This window comes from Protomyctophum bolini, assembly GCF_963924005.1.
Source record: "Protomyctophum bolini genome assembly, chromosome: 4".
Taxonomy (NCBI): domain Eukaryota; kingdom Metazoa; phylum Chordata; class Actinopteri; order Myctophiformes; family Myctophidae; genus Protomyctophum; species Protomyctophum bolini.
In genome coordinates this window covers 42,573,698-42,590,526 of record NC_137865.1, presented here as the reverse complement: position 1 = coordinate 42,590,526, position 16,829 = coordinate 42,573,698, and the positions used below count along the sequence as shown (strand labels likewise).

At 41.4% G+C, this 16,829-nt stretch overlaps 1 protein-coding gene across 1 annotated transcript in view; it reads left to right on the top strand.

Moving 5' to 3' along the window:
- tmtc3 (transmembrane O-mannosyltransferase targeting cadherins 3) overlaps positions 1–16,829 on the top strand; it is a 55,363-nt gene that overhangs the window by 12,897 nt on the left and 25,637 nt on the right. The window contains exons 5-7 of the mRNA XM_080762620.1: positions 1,188–1,303; positions 3,226–3,398; positions 9,286–9,538. Of these exons, the coding sequence (XP_080618746.1) occupies positions 1,188–1,303; positions 3,226–3,398; positions 9,286–9,538 (542 nt within the window). The remainder of the gene's footprint in view (positions 1–1,187; positions 1,304–3,225; positions 3,399–9,285; positions 9,539–16,829) is intronic.

Below are 16,829 nucleotides of genomic sequence, written 5' to 3'. Positions count from 1 at the left end.
CCCCAAAATAATTTGGCGACCCCCCCCCGAGGGGTCGCGACCCACGGGTTGAGAATCCCTGGACTAGAAGACCATGAGCATAGGGAGACTAGACCAACATGAGGAAAGTACTTCAGGCTGTTGGCAAGCAATGTTCATGCCACGTTCAACAGTCTGTCTTTGCATCTGTGTGCATATCAAAGTGGTAAAATATGGTGTCTGATCACTTTTACTGTATGTTGGGTCCTGATCTGTTCCGTTCTTTGGAAGTGTCACACACTGTTCTGTATTTTTGAACATTACAAAAACACTCGTGTTCAGGTGTGTATTGGAGAAATGCTTTAACTTGGCTCAGCTAAGCTCCTTGCAGGCGTACAGCCTGGAGTCGTGATTTCAAAGGCTGGGTCAGGTTTTATTTGCTTTCTAGAATCTTTGGACGAGCCAAAAGGGCCCTCAGAGTAATAATCAGGAAATGGAAATGCATGTTTATGAGCTTGTATCCCTCAGAATGAATTTTCCTCATGCAAATTCTGGACAAAATATTGTGACTAGGTTTGGGATCCTGTAGGATTTTAATGATTGCGGTTCAATTCCTTAACGGTTTCCTGTAACTCTAGGTGGGGTTGGCGAAAGGGGCCTTTCTGTCACTCTGTGTGGGGTTTGCATCTTCACTCGTGTCCCCTAGGGTATGTACACTTCCAAAAATCCTGGTCTCTATACTGCCTCCCCCTGGTCAGCCGGGGTGCCTGATGGAGGGGAAAGGTACTGGTTGGAATAATATGTCCTACTGGGGAAACCCCCTCCCTTTCAGGTGCTCACTCCTCAAGCATGAGCTCAGTTCAGGGCTCTCCCCAGGTTGGCAGAGGGGGAGTAGCGCCCAGGATTACAGTTTAGGTAATTGGCACCGGGTGAAAAATGGGTTACAAAATCGTGGGATAAAATAATGTACCTGTTACTCTTGAGGGTGAGCAAATGGAATCAGATGTTCCATTTGTACATAATTACGGTTGTCCTTGATATTAAAATGTTTTATACTAATCGTATAGCAGACGTGAACCAGCTCTGACAATGTGATCAAACCGGTTCCAAATGGAACCGATTCAGGTTCCTCAATGTTGGATACTGTTCCTCCTGCATTCATTTGTCCTCCATCAAAACATTTTGAAGAAATATTACTGTGCTAATGTTTTTTTCTTGTCATTTTTCAGTATGGACCCCCATCGCGTTGACTGTGGTCCTCGTGGCAGCAGCCACATTATGCAAAGAACAGGGGATTACAGTTGTTGGAATCTGCTGCGTTCATGAGGTGTTCGTTGCACAAGGGGTAAGGTTCATAACCTTAAACCTTAACAGTTTACAATGCTCACACTTTGCCATGCTTTCAACAACAAATCTCAGAGGACCTTTTGGGGCTGTACAGGGTCAATCAGATTTTTCAAAAACTGGCTTCCAGTTCCAGTACAATGTTTGTATGTATAAAGCAGTGATCGCAAGCAGCTGTGTCTCTAGTTCCTGCTGCCTGTCTTGGTGTTAGATTTCACCATCATATTTTCACACTCCATGTGAAACGATCGCGGAACACCAACATATGATCTCCGTCCCTGTGATGTATCGGTTCGTTTTCGTTTACGCTTCACGGTACTGCCATTGTGCCATGGTTCACGAGTGTCAGAAGTGTCTGACAGGTCTTCAGAATGGACCTGGATGAGACTTATAATAATATGATGTTAGAGGGCTGCAACTAACGATTATAATTGATTAATCAGGTGATTATTTAAACGATTAATCGATTAATTGGTTTATGGCACTTATTTAGCTATCACTTTATACATTTGATTTTAGGTTCTTTTAGACATGTTCTAACTGACAAGAAAAAGATGAATAGTTCATTCAAAAATACATAATGTATTACATTTAGCTCAGCTGCTGATTTGTCTGCTATTCAAATGAAATAAATTAAATCGAAATAAATTATAGCAACCCATGGTACCTTTACTCTTATTCTGACTGCATACATTTAGAATAGCTACACATTTGTCAGTCTAAACTCTAAAGGGTAACAGTATTCTCTTTTAAACTAGGTAATTTAAGGTCATATTTTTTGTTCTTGGTCCTATAATCCGGCATACAGGTACAGACATAGTTGTATTGCTTTGTTAATGTACAATAGAAACTATTTGTAATCTTACAAATACTACAGGTAATCCTTTTCTTCAAGATGTTGAGGGTGACATCAGACTTTAGATGTTTTTGGATACCATGTGATTCTGCATTGGCGCCACCATTCTTATGTGTCATATTTTGCTTTGCAGTCAGTAGTGTCTGTGCATGTGCAACTATCAGCAGATTGTAAGGGAAGAGATCTGGAGATGGCTCACTCTCCCCTTTAGCTTACCGTAGTTACATTTAACACTGGATAAACTATGTTTAAGTGGAAAAACACCCACAATTAATAACTCCAGCGATGAATTGCTGATTCAATTACGATTACTAAATTAGTAGCGAATTAGTGAATTATTATTCCTTTACAGTAGCCTCCTCCTTCCTTTGCATTTTCGTCCCTCCAACATCGTCATCTCTAAATCCCCCTTATATGGCCTGCAGCTGAGCCTGAGCTGACCCCAGATCTTTCTCTTCTGTACTTCAGCTCTCAGCTGTTCAGACGCCATCTGTGGCAATCCGACGTGGAATGAACTAGCTTTCGGTTTCAAAACGTGTAACATATCAACATAAAATTTCGCTTTCGTCGACTAAAACTAAACATTGTAAAATGTTTGTTGACTACCTTTTTTCACTGACAAAAACTAATGGAAACTAAGCTATGATGACTAAAACTAAGACTGAATATATTGACAATTTTTACAAAGAAATAAAAACTAGACTAAAATGTTAGGAAGGGACTAGTGGACAAGAGATCCAGCATAAGTCATTTTACACTTGGTTTCATGCTGAAAATATTTTTTTCAGTAAGTGTAAAAACACTCAATATGACGGCATCAAGGCCCGCCAAAATAAAATGTAGTCGATTAAATAAACTGTAGATTTAGTCGACTAAAATCTTATGACATTTAGTCGACTAAAACTAGACTAACACTAAGACATTCAGGGTGACTAAAATGTGACTAAAACTAAATGAAGTTTCAGTCCAAAGACTATGACTAAACTAAAATCGAAAATTTCTGCCAAAAACAACACTGAACACTTCTGACTTTGATGAACGCTGACCTGTTCATGTGTTTGTCCTAGTTTACCCTGCCCATGCTGCTGGACACACTGGTCCAGGTGCTGCGGGGTAAGGACGCGTTCCCCTACGCCGTTCTCCAAACCCTGCTGAAGCTCATCGTGCTGGTCATCAGCACCCTTCTGCTGGTCATCGTGAGAGTCCAGGTCATCCAGTCACAGCTTCCTGTCTTCACCAGGTGGGCACCGTCTTTTTTAACACATTTTTAGACCTGGAACTGTGTCACCTTATAGGTTTCAACCACTTTAACCCATTTAGGCCTGACCTAAAAATTAAAAATTAAATCTTCTAAATCCCCCAGTTTTCTGAAATAAATATTCTCACGATTTTTCAAAAATAGCAGACCTACAAGCTTGCTGCTACAAGTGCTACAAGCTCGTAGCACGCCACTCTTCTTCTGGCGGGCCAAACATACTTTTTTCGGGCCCTTGACATGAAAAGGTTTGAGAACCACTGATGTAGAAAGATAGGATTTTCAGAAAACTGTCATAGTTAGAAGACATTTGTAGAATCTGGTCTCAGGTCTGAATGGGTTAATAAAATCTCGCCCTAATGATCCAAATGAGTGTTCCTTCCGTCCACGTTTTAGGATTGTGTAACTGTTGTACACGCACCGATCGATCACTGTTTGAGAGCTCATGCTGACTTTTTGACTTGATAGATTTGATTCTCATGATTTTGTCATTGTTACAGCATCGCTCATCTGTATAGGAGAGGGTCTGGGAGTGAGTCTGTGAGTCCGGGCCAAATCTCGCAAACGGCTGGACCGATGTGTTCCAAATGTCTTTTGCGTTCTGCCAATAGGCCAAAGATGTAACTCTGAATCCCCTTTCCACATATGTTTTATATTCTATTTAATATTTAACCTTTTTAAACTTTAATTTCATTATTAAAGTCAATGGCAGTTGAACCGGGCTGAAATCTTTCCCAAATATATTCATACGTCGTACAGTACTACATCATAGAGGACTGCATACTGTGCATAGACAGTCCATCATCCAAGATCCACATGGATGCCACGCTGTTAGCAGACCCCATCTTATTTCATCACTGCATAAGTTAACATTATTTATGGTTATATTCCATCTTCCTATCTTTTGCATTGTGCAAATACGCTGCACACAACAGCCTGTGAATCTATTTGCTGACTAGTTTGTCTACATTCAAGGTACTTCAAGGTTTATGGTTACAATGACAACTACAAAAAGTGCTCTTTGATGCACAGGTCGCCGACCTCATGTTGGCCTCCGACCATTGTCCTGGCACTATGGACCGATTCCGTAACGGGTCTCATGGTTGCAGCTTACGTATTTCCTGCAGGCGGAGACGACACATCTGCGGTTTCCCCGCACCAAGCTTCTACTACAGTGAATGGAAAAGTGACTGATGTTAGTCTGCCTCAAACGTTACTCTTTTACCTGCTTTTTACTAACACTAACATTACAAAGATGCCCAGAACATAGGGATAAATCTGTGTAGTTTATGGCTGCTCCAACAGTAGTGGCAACATAAAAAAACCGGAATGTCAAAATATCCACCGCGTTGGCTGAGACCAGAGCCATTGAGTAATGGTTGAGACGAAGCAGTGAAAGGTCCTGAAAGATACATAACGTCAGTCTTACCCAATACCCAATCTTTCTGTTTTATGAACACAAGGCTGCTGTACTTTATACCTCATACTTTAAATGCTTAGTATAGGTAAGCTGCGAACATGAGACCCGTTCCTGGATTCGTCTATACCAGGACAATGCAAAGACTCTGGAATGGAGGCTCTTCCTAGGCCTACTGGGAGTTTGCGTTCAAAGTTTCTCAATGATGGGTCAAGAGTAAGACACAATTTACAATTTAGGCATTTAGCAGACGCTCTTAATCCAGAGCGACTTACATTAAGCAAGAACAAAAAGCATGGGAATACATCACATAAAAACATTTATCATGAAACATGCGTAAGCTAAGAAAGTAACAGTGGAATATCTATAATGAAACTATACATATAAGCTATACATCTATACTACGATGCTATACATATGTACTATGACGTGCTATGACTACATACAATGCACTTATGCTGTCTACATAACATGCTATAAGTCTGTATCAAATGCTATCTAAGTCTACAGAATTGCTATCTAAGTGCTATGGGCCATGATGGAGTCTGAAAAGGTGGGTTTTCAGACTACGGCGGAAGATTGGGAGTGATGCTGCAGTTCTGACTGCAATGGGATGTGCATTCCACAGTTTTGGAGCCAGAAGGGAGAAGAGTTTGGGACGTGTGGAGCGTTGTCCCGGCGTTTTTAGTGAGGGTACTTCCAGCTTCCCTGCGTTGGCTGATCTGAGTGAGAGGGAGGGTTTGTAGGGTTCGATCATACTTGCAAGATATGGGGGAGCCATACCTTTGGTTGCTTTGAATGCCAGCATCAGAGTTTTGTATTCTGTGCGGGCAGCGACCAGGAGCCAGTGGAGGGAGCGGAGCAGGGGGGAGACATGTGAAAATTTTGGCTGGTTGAAGACCAAGCGAGCTGCGGCATTTTGGATCAGCTGGAGAGGCTTAAGTGCACATGCTGGTAGGCCAGTAAGGAGGGAGTTACAATAGTCGAGTTTTGACAAGACTGTTGTCTGGATTAGGAGCTGGGCTGATTCCTGGGTGAGGAACGGTCTAATTCGTCGTATGTTATAGAGTGTGAACCTACAGGATCGAGTGACAGCTGTGATGTGAGTTTTGAACGAGAGCTGACTGTCCGGGACAACACCAAGATTCCTGGCTGTTGGGACAGACGTTACCAGGGCGTTGTCTACGGAAATAGTTAGCTCCCGCATAGGGCAGGACTTAGCTGGGAAGAAGAGAAGCTCAGTCTTGTCTGGGTTTAGTTTGAGGTGGTTGGAGGACATCCACTGTGAGATGTCAGCCAGGCATGCAGTGATGCGCTCTTCCACCTGAGTGGCAGAGGGGCCCGGGGAAGTATAGAAACAGAATAGACACACAAGGCAAGACACGTCAGATAATCCCCACATAGCCTATAGACAACAATTTGAACAGAATTCACTGTAGCCTTTTTCATTTGTATTTAGGCTGTCGTGAAAGTTTATAATACCAAAGTAGTAGTAGCAGCTGTGCATTAGCAAACTGGACAATGTTTCCTTTATCCTCGTGATTTCATCGAAGTTTTTAATTTTGTTGTTTCTCATTGCGACACACAGACAGACAGTTTAGGCCATCTTCTATAGTTAGTGCTCACTGCGTTCGCAATAAGACTAAGTAAAATGAGTTGGACAGCCAACTAGTGCTGCACGATTCTTGCTCAAATTTAGAAATGAAATCGCATAGTAGTGTCTTAACCCATTCTGGATGGGAACCCCTTTGAATATATATTCTTTCAGAGCGAACGGAACAACATATTTTCAGATGGGGGTCATGCAGCACTAACAGGAATTTGCGTGCACGCCAATCGGACACTGCATTCATGATTTGAGACATTTTGTTCAAAACGCGCCCCTCCTGCAAACAATTACCGGTAGCTATTCTTTTTCATATTTGCTGAAATCTTGTATTTCACAGTATAACCTTAAAAAACTGCAGGTCTCCCAAAACAAACTACTTACACTAGGGCTAGCCTCTAGAGCAGCGGTTCCCAGACCTTTTTGGCCGTGCACCCCCTGTTACCTCCCGACCTAGCTGACGCACCGCACCCCCCACATGGAAATATACATTGCATGTGCTATATAGAGACATATATTTCCTTTTTATCCTATTATATGCACATATATGAACCTGAATATGGCATAATATATGCAGCATAGGCTATATTCTGCATTACTTGCCATATATTGGCATAATATGTTAATAATATATTTAAAATAAAACCATAGCACCACCATTAGACTTTCCATGTCGCGCACCCCCTAGAAGGCGCTCGCGCACCACATGTGGTGCACGCACCACAGTTTGGGAACCACTGCTCTAGAGATGCATGTGCGTAAAGAATACTTCCAATAGCTGGGCTGGCTCCCCTGAAAGGCTGGTTTGTCCAAATTCCAGCTCAGTATGCAAATCTTGTATTTCACACTTTCACAGCATAACCTTCCAAAGTGTTAAAGGACACTGCAGGTTTCTCAAAACAAAGTTATACGACTTACACTAAGGGCTAGCCTCTAGACAGCATGTGCGTAAAGAATACTTCCAATAGCTGGGCTGGCTCCCCCTGAAAGCTAGGTTTGTCCAAATTCCAGCGCAGTATGGTCCATATTAACAAATCCACTCACAGGTCCACTTATCGTGTTATTTCAGTGAATGCATTGTATTGTACTTATATTTCCTTTTAAATATGTATATGCATAATATTGATGAATGTAACTGTAGTTGGATAGAATCATATGCGTCCGAGTGATTCCCAAGCAGGTTCATATCGGGGTAACATTTCAAAACTATTGTCTCGGCAGGCCTCTATGGTGCTGGCATCGTATGGGTATATGCCAGGAGGATTTGAATGCCATGATGAACGATGTGTTCTTACTTTGTAGCACACATGAGTACTTGTCCCGCTTTATTATTTCCTCTTGAAATACTTTTGATTGTGTACTGTGAGACTTAATATTATCCCATACCCTGGTACTTAGTACGATGCCCGAGATGGAGATTGATTCAAACGACGGAGATTTATGATATCAAAACCGGCAGGTTACGAAACGGCAGGGCGTGAAAGCAGACTCTACTATCGTGGAAAGGGCGGCGAAATTTTGAACACTATCTCACGCTCCCCCTCCTTCTCTCCTTCCTTCCCTCCCGCCCTCCCTCCCTGATGGCTAGTCAATTGTTCTGATGTATCCTTAAGTGAACCGATGTATCCTTAAGTGAACCGCTAACACAGTGAAACGCGCCAGCAGGGGATGGTTAATCCGCCCCGCCCTGGATGTCAGCATCTCTCCATTGAACGACTTGATCGCATCTCAATTCTGTGTAATATCAGCGGATTCCACTTACGCATGCCGTACCATTCCACAGAGACGCATCCGGGTGGCATTTCAGATCACTGATCAAAGATGAAAGATGAAAGAAACATGCAATAGAAGACCTCCCTAGATAGTCTTGTAGCGTTAATCCAAAGGTTGTTGTCAGATCGTATCAGTGTGCGTTTGTTTGGAATTAGAGCAGTATAGTCATAACAGTGAGGCACTTTCAGACTGCCACCATCTCGATGCCTCACGAGTCACGCCTTATGAAAAGGTCTTCAGACAGAGGTTATGGCTTGCCAGCTTGCTTCATGGTACATCCTATATTTTTTAGATTTTTAGATTCTATTAATCACGTTCAAAGCCCTAAATGGGCTGGCCCCTGTTTACATCCGTGAGATGCTATCCCTCCCTAAATCCGTGCGCACCCTCAGATCCTCGGATAAGGCCCTCCTGGTTGTACAAACCTATAGCTACCCATGGTGACCGCCGGGCTTTTGCCGCTCGGGCACCCAGACTGTGGAACGCACTGCCAGTGCACATTAGGGTAGCAATTGTACATACATACATGCTTGCTATTGTTTTGTGTGCCATTATCATTTTGTTATTGTGTGTTTCTTGTTGTTTTTTTATCTTCTTCTGTGCAGCACTTTGGAACTATGTTTTGAAAAGCACTATACAAATGTTCATATCATATCATGTAGTTTTGAAGCCGCCAAGAGTCATCGTTGTTGCAGGTTTTCCATTTACCACTAGTGTTTGTTCAATGTTCAAATGTGATACTTAGTTCTGGTTAATTTGTTTTCATATTATTTAACTGGCATTTCATTTAATATACTGTAAATATAGTTTGTTAAAGTGCTGTTTTTCTATGGTCTTAACTGAAAATGGTAAGCGAATGACACTTCGGTACTCTGTCATGTTCCCGGTTCGACGGTTGTAGAGAGACAGCCACAATCATTGAGCAGAGCCATCTCGCTCAGTGCACGTGTAGCTATATCCAAAGCGTTCCGACGCTCTCAGAATACACTTTCTGTGGACGTAGTTCCTTTATCCTACATTACAAGGCAAATTAAAGTTTTTTTTTCTCTGCCTTTCTTTCTCTGCCGTTTTTAAAGATTCGATAACCCGGCGGCGGTCAGCCCCACACCCGCCAGACAGCTGACGTTCAACTACCTGCTTCCTGTGAACGCGTGGCTTCTCCTGAACCCCTCGGAGCTCTGCTGTGATTGGACGATGGGCACCATACCGCTGGTGGAGTCGCCGCGGGACCTCCGCAACCTGGCCACGCTGGCCTTCTACACCGTGTTGGGCCTGCTGGCCTTCCACAGCCTGCGCTACAAGCACAGCTCTGCTAAGACCGTCATCATGGTGAGGCCTCTTTTTATCCATATCATTGGTTTTTTTTATCACCTTTTAGTTGATAACTCTAGCGACTACGGTAGTTAGTTTAAATGAAAGTTATTTTATGGCATTTTAAATTAAAGTTATTTTATAGCATTTTAACTTTAACCTTTTCATGTGAAGGACCCCCAAATCGACATTTATTACACCTTGCCAGGGACCCCCATAACATAAATTGTTTATGTTTATGTTTTGTTTATTGTTTAGTGATTTTCAACCATTTTAATTTCAAGGACCCCCCCATCCCAGTTTGTCATGCATTAGGCCTCAGACCCCCCAGTTGATAGCATTTCTAACTCTGGGACCCCGATTTATATTGTAAAATCAATGTTAATTTAACTCCTTGAGAGTGCAAAACATTTGGTTCCATTTCCAAAAGGGTCCATTTGGTACCTAAACTATCTCTAATTTGTACATGTACAGTAGTGTGTGAAAATTACCCAAAACCGCCTTGGAGTAGATGTGCTTTAGACCAGTGGTTCCCAAACTTCTTCGTGTCAAGGACCCCCAAATCAACATTTATTAGGCTGCATTTTTCCAATCTCCATTGACACGTTGTGAGCTTGTAGACTGGCCATTTTAACTATTCAAAAATGTTTAGCAAAATAGTAAAAAAAGGCAAAGAAGTTTAGGGATAAGGGGTTTAGCGGTGACGAAAATGAAGCCCATAATGGTCCATTTGGTTCCAAACTATCATTTAGCTGGGGACCCCCTGGACCTTATTAGTCCAGCACCAGACAGGAACTGGATGTGCGCTAGCCACCTACCTTTTTATACTAGACCCCCTGGAACTCCCTCAGGTCAATTAATCATCAACCTGTATTATTATAGTTTGAGCGATACCTCCTCCGATGTGCTATAAAGCGTGTCATTTCATCCACAGAGATGTACAGATGATCGCTGTTTAAATCTGACTGGGTTTGATTGGAAGTCAGTGGAAAGTTGCTGGTAAATGATCTGCCTTTAAGAACCACTGCTTTAGACCGGGCGCCGGCTGGCACTGGTAAAAAATAAAATGAAAAGCAGGCTTTTCACAGGTTCTGTGGAAAACCACTCCCGGTCTCTGCTGGCCCCCAAAACCTGTGGTCTGAACTAATCTGTCTCCAGGAAGACCTACAGTATGTGATGTAGTTATGCTGTATGTATTTAGGGCCAAAAGCAACATTTCCTCTCTTTAGCATTGCACATGTTTTTCTCTTTTCAGCTATCCTTCCTCCGATTATTTTCTCTCCTCTCTCGCTTTCTTCCACTCTGTGTCGATCAACAGGTCAATTAATCATCAACCTGTATTATTATAGTTAGAGCGATACCTCCTCCGATGTGCTATAAAGCGTGTCATTTCATCCACAGAGATGTACAGATGATCGCTGTTTAAATCTGACTGGGTTTGATTGGAAGTCAGTGGAAAGTTGCTGGTAAATGATCTGCCTTTAACCCATTTAGTCCTGACGTCGAAATTTTAAAATGTCTTCAACATTTCTGAAAAAACGTATGTTTCTGCATCAGTGGTGCTCAATATTTCATGTCAAGGACCCCAAAAAATATATGTAATATGCCTCCGCACCCCCATCTGAAAATATGTTGTTCCAGGGACCTCCCCAGAAGCAAAGATTTGAGTTAAAAAGTTCACTCTGAAAACCCATTTAATTAAAATGTACTTATTTTGAATGTGCTCCTTCAGCACCATGGATAGAGACATAAAAACGTACATATTCAGTAGTTTATATAATCTGCATTATATGAAACCTTTTTAGAACATGGTTTAAACTTTACATTGTTTACTTTTGCCAACCTACATCATTTGCTGAAATGATGCTGCTAAAAGTTTAATCAAAAATGAATCTGCTATTAATAAGGAAAAACACTCTCTCACTCTCCTTCCCTCCCTCCCTGCCTGATGGCTAGTCAACTATTCTGATGTATCCTTAAGTGACATATGGAAGGAAAATACTAGATTCCAAAGATGTGATAGATTGTCTCTGCTAAAGTGAGTTACTACAAGCCCTTTAGGGGTCCTGGGGGCCCATACCGTGCGTGAAACCTCAGAATCCAAGCCAAACTAAATTTCTCATGCATACTGTGTGGAGATGTTGTATTACATTGTATTCAGGCCCTGGAAAATATTGTGCTTTGCAGAAACATGTATTTGAAGAATGTTTTGCCAAGTTGTAAACTGATAGACCACAGAGTGCAGACACTATGTAATTGAATAACCCTTCTTCAGTTCATCGCTTCATTTTAAGGAGCTGAAAATGACCCTAATGTCACCTAATCGAATGAGTTTCTAAGAAAATTGTGAAGAACATTTACCCCTGATATCAGTGTGTTGCTTCCTTTACAATTAGGTCACCATCACAAGACCTCCTTGTCGTCCTTCTCAACTATCCTTTCTTATTCCTAACACCTTCTTAAATAATCTAAGACTACTGTCCTGCCAGTGCTAACCCTCATAGTTAACCACTTTGACCCTCTATATTTAGTAAAATAGACCTGATTTGCATCAGTCCTGATTTGCACTGTACTTGATGCAATCTTTTTTCTCCTCTAAACCAAATGTCTTTGCCCAAACAAACAAACAAAAACTTTTGCTAATATGAATATGGATGATGTTGGTCGTTTGGCCGATATGTTGACCATTATGTGAGCAATGCGTTTGTGTATCAGAAATACTACACTGGAGCAAAAATTGAAGTGCAGCATGGAGCGGTTTCAGGCAGAAAGATGTGCCGAGCTTAGACGGCTCTGTGTTTGTGTTGTGATGCAAATCAGCATGAGCAGCTATTTTCAGTCAACCAGTCCTTGAACAAGTGGACTGATTAACAAAAGAATCTCAGCATTGACTTGACGACGTGCTACTGATCGGAGATTATTTAAGCACAAGATGAGAAATTAAATAACACTGGTCTGATGGAAAATGTATTCTAAGATTAAAATGTATACAAGTGATGAAGACACAAGCTCTCTCTTGGAGGGTTTGAGACGACATGAGCATGAATGCACATTCATTGTGTATATCTAGGCACAGAATTAGCTGATGGGTGGGTCTTAAGATTACAGGTTCTAAAGATAATGGGAGACAACTGGCAAAGGGCCGACTAGGCACCAGTCTAAACCAGTACTGGCCCTATTGATGGATGTAGCAAAGTGTCTTGACCTGATAAGGTGAAACTCCTGAGAAACAAGGAAGCGCCGGCATCTGCCCATTGCTCAGAGAGGCCTCCTGACCTTGTCCTCACTTATCAGTTGTACTCCCTAGAAATATCTAAGCAGTTGGTTGCTTGGAACTGCTCGGAATTTAGAACTAACAGTTGGTTGCATTGAAATTGGAGAAAAAATAAAGGGTATTAATTGTATATGAACATAGAGAATATTTATATTCTCCAATGTGTGAAAACGGCAAATACCCAGTCTGAGTTTTTAACCATTTCAAAAGGTGTCCCACAAGGCCCAATCCTTTTTAGTATCTATATAAATAATATCACCTCATCTTTACATAACTGTAGCTGTCATCTCTATGCAGATGACAGTCATTTATTGTACAGCAGACTCTATATACTGTAAGTCTCAATAGAAAACCTACAACTTTCTTTTGACGTCCTCCAGGATGCCCTTATTGGTCTCAGATTGATGTTGAACATCAGCAAAACAGAATTGATGCTGTTCTCCAGAGCCAAAACAAATCTCCTATAATGACATTCCCATATCTTCTATGAATGGAGCTGATATAGAAAGAGTCACAGAGTATAAATATCTTGGTATTTGGATTGATGAGACTTACTTTTAAACACCATGTAGAGGTCCTTGCTCGTGAATTGCGACAAAAAATTGGCTTTTTGTATAGAAATAAGGCCTTGGTGAGCATACAGACAATATGTAACAGATCGTTTAGACATTTGTCTTAGCTTTTTATTTGTATAAACCTATGTAATTAGGAAAAGAGAAGGGAACCCGCACACTCAAATGCTCCAAAAGACGTTTAGAGCCAAGGCTCTTCATCTGGTCAAGAGCCTTGGCTCGAAACGTCGTCAATAAATGTATCTTTCGGAGCATATGAGTGTGCGGGTTCCCTTCTCTTTTCCTATGTCACTTTTTTAACCCATTCTGACCGGGCACCCATTTTGGTGTTAGCATCATGTTATGCTTTACCTATTGAAAAATAGCAGATCTACAAGCTCATATCGCGCCACCGAGTGGCGCGATACGAGCTTGTAGGTCTGCTATTTTTGAAAAATTCGAAGAACGACTGACATTTTTAGAATCTGATCTCAGGTCAGAATGGGTTCATCAGACCAGTGTGTGTCCAGTGGAAACCTCGTATGAATCTGATCTCAGGTCAGAATGGGTTAACCCAGCACCTCCACGAAGTGATGTGCGTATTTTACTATAGTTTCTAAACCTATTTAATTCACATGTATATCTTTTGTTTTTCTTCTCCTGATCTTCTGATGTATTGTGAAGTTTTTTTTCTATATGATTGTTATGGACCTTCGTCTAGGGTGAAGGGACATGACACAATTCGAGAGGAGACAGGATGAAAAGAACTTCAATTTATTTGTAGTCGTTCTTTTTGTTCAACAGTAGAGACAATTTGTACATTTCTTGTTCACAATTCTCACTTTTTGGCTTCGGAGTGCAGGTGCTATTCTAACAACACTAATCTAACTGGAAATCAAAAGTTTACCCCTACCTAAAGGCCCTAACAGAAGGTTTAAAGAAAATTACAATTCTAATTCCCTAACTACCCTAACTAACCAAAATTACAATAAGTTGACAAAAGAAAATACCTGGCACTCCTACATGGTGGAGGTAGGAACCGGGCTTCTTATTTAACAAGGATAAATAAGTGGTTTACAGATTTAAAGACAAATTAAAGATTAACTTTTGCACTAGGCACTGGGCTAAACAAAACAAAAGAACTTACGGCATAATGAACAAGAACAAACGAAAACAATAATAATAAGGCAGGCACAAGAGAGGACTAGAGGGATCGAGTCTCTGCTGCTGAAAGCTGTCGTCCCCTGCTGAAGGCCAAGTTCAACTGAGCTTTTATACAGAGACAGGAAGAGTGCCCAGCCAACAGGAAACTGGTGTTGTCGGGGAGAACCAATAAGGGACAGAGGGGCAGGTCCAATCAGGGACCTGTCACTCAGAGCCATGTCTGTCAATTCACTTGAGTACTGTAGCAGAAGAAATACAACTTGTTACATGCCATAAAACACAATAACAAATACCAACTTATAATTATTATCCTAATTAAATAGCCACCATAAATAATAATTATACTTAAACAAATGACAACTAATCAAAAGGACCGTGGTCCGTAACGATGATATTGTATTACTCGACGACACTGGAAATGAGTTTGATTACTCAGTGTAATTTTGAGAATAAACGAAACTTGTGTATGTGTGTGTGTGTGTGTGTGCTGTCCAATGATTACATATTTTAATCACGATTAATCACCTGATTTACGGTATTTAGTTAATCATGCGATTAATCACAAAGTATTTTTGAATCGGCCTCGCAAATGTGCAGATACCCTGTACAGTACTACTGTGTATAATACTGTATGTTGTTTTGTTCACGTGTGTGTGTGTGTGTGCGTGTGTGTGTGTGTGTGTGTGTGTGTGTGTGTGTGTGTGTGCTCGCGTCTGCGTGTTGTATAACAGGCCCTTGACTTTCTTAACAGGGAGGTCATTAATCCCTTCTTGCACTAGAGCTCTGAGGCCTGCCTTAGAGAAAAATCAACACAGAAAGTAATTCTAATGTTGACCTTGTCAGAGAACCTTCCGTAAGGAATCAGCCTACTAAGCCTATAGTTGCATGGGCCCTACAGTACTTAAGTGAGAGATGCATAGAGATGTGACTGAGATCACACATTCTTTCCTGCTCCTATGTCTTTTTTCCCCTCTTCCAGACAACATTTTTAGTTTACATTAGCAGTGATGTAAATTCTTATGGGTCCCAAAAAAAGAAGGAAAAAAGGATGTAAAATAAAGTTCTCTTTTTTATTTTAGGAAAAGTGGAACCGAGTGGTGCAACTCCCCTCTCTCCCCCCACACTCCTCTCTCTCTCTCTCTCTCTCTCTCTCTCTCTCTCATTAGCAGGCAACAGTGCAGCTCTGTCCCTACTGGTACTCATACTGGTGCTCATTAACGTAACATAGGTTAACCACACATAGGTGAACACGGACATTGCTGTTCCTTGGAGAGGTTGATGGATACTGCATACCCAATTACCCATGCTCAGTGAATAAACTGTTGGGACCCCCGGAAATGCTTTGGCCATGTCTCCAGACCCCGCCCAGCCCCCACCCCCAATACAAATTGACCGCAACAATGACCTTAATAATATGAATTGCATTTTTATAGCGCTTTTCCAAGTGCTCAAAGCGCTTTACAATGGTTCATTCACGTTGAGAGGTGAAGCGGCGAACAGTCGACGCCAGCGTCCTCACTTCCCACATTCACACACCAATGGTGGCAAGCTCACACCGACCGACGCATTGGAGGCAGTGTAGGGTTCAGTGTCTTAAGGAAAGTTTATGCATGTACTGTGTACATGTGTACTGTATAAACTGTTAATTTCCATTTACAGCCATTCAGTTGCAAAAACAAATAAATAATAATCTGGGGACCCCCCTCTGTCATTGTATTTGACCAACAAAAAAAAATCATCCATTATTGCGTGTGAGATCTTACTTAGACCTGATTGATAATTTGATTAAGGTTTACCACCTACGTACTAGACCTAATTTCTTCTCAGAGGGGTGTTCTTTAACAAGTCCCTGCAGGATCGTTCACTCCCTAATGTGGTATTCTGCCATTCTTTTGTTGCATGGTTGCATGGCAAGCTTATACGGCTTGATAAAATTGTTGACATTGTAGCTAAATCACTGGTGAAGTGTTTTTGAAGCTTACTCAATAATTTTGAGTGGGGTGAAGACTAATTATTTAGCGTCAAAGCAGCTAATAAACCTAGGCCTACTGTATGCCCGTCATAACGTGTTCTATGTTTTTTTTTTCTTCCTCTTTTGAATATCCCAATATTCATTATTAAAATATTGCAGTAGCGGTCAGTCATGCACATTCCTAGTTATTACAAAAAAAAAGGTTCACGTTTGGTCAAAATAACATATTCACGCTGTGTAAGTGTTGAAACGATATTAAATGTTTCTATAATATGTTTTAACAACTGCATGGAACGGTATCCCCAGTATGTGGACGGCTATACCGCGTGATGAGAACCAGGAAAATTA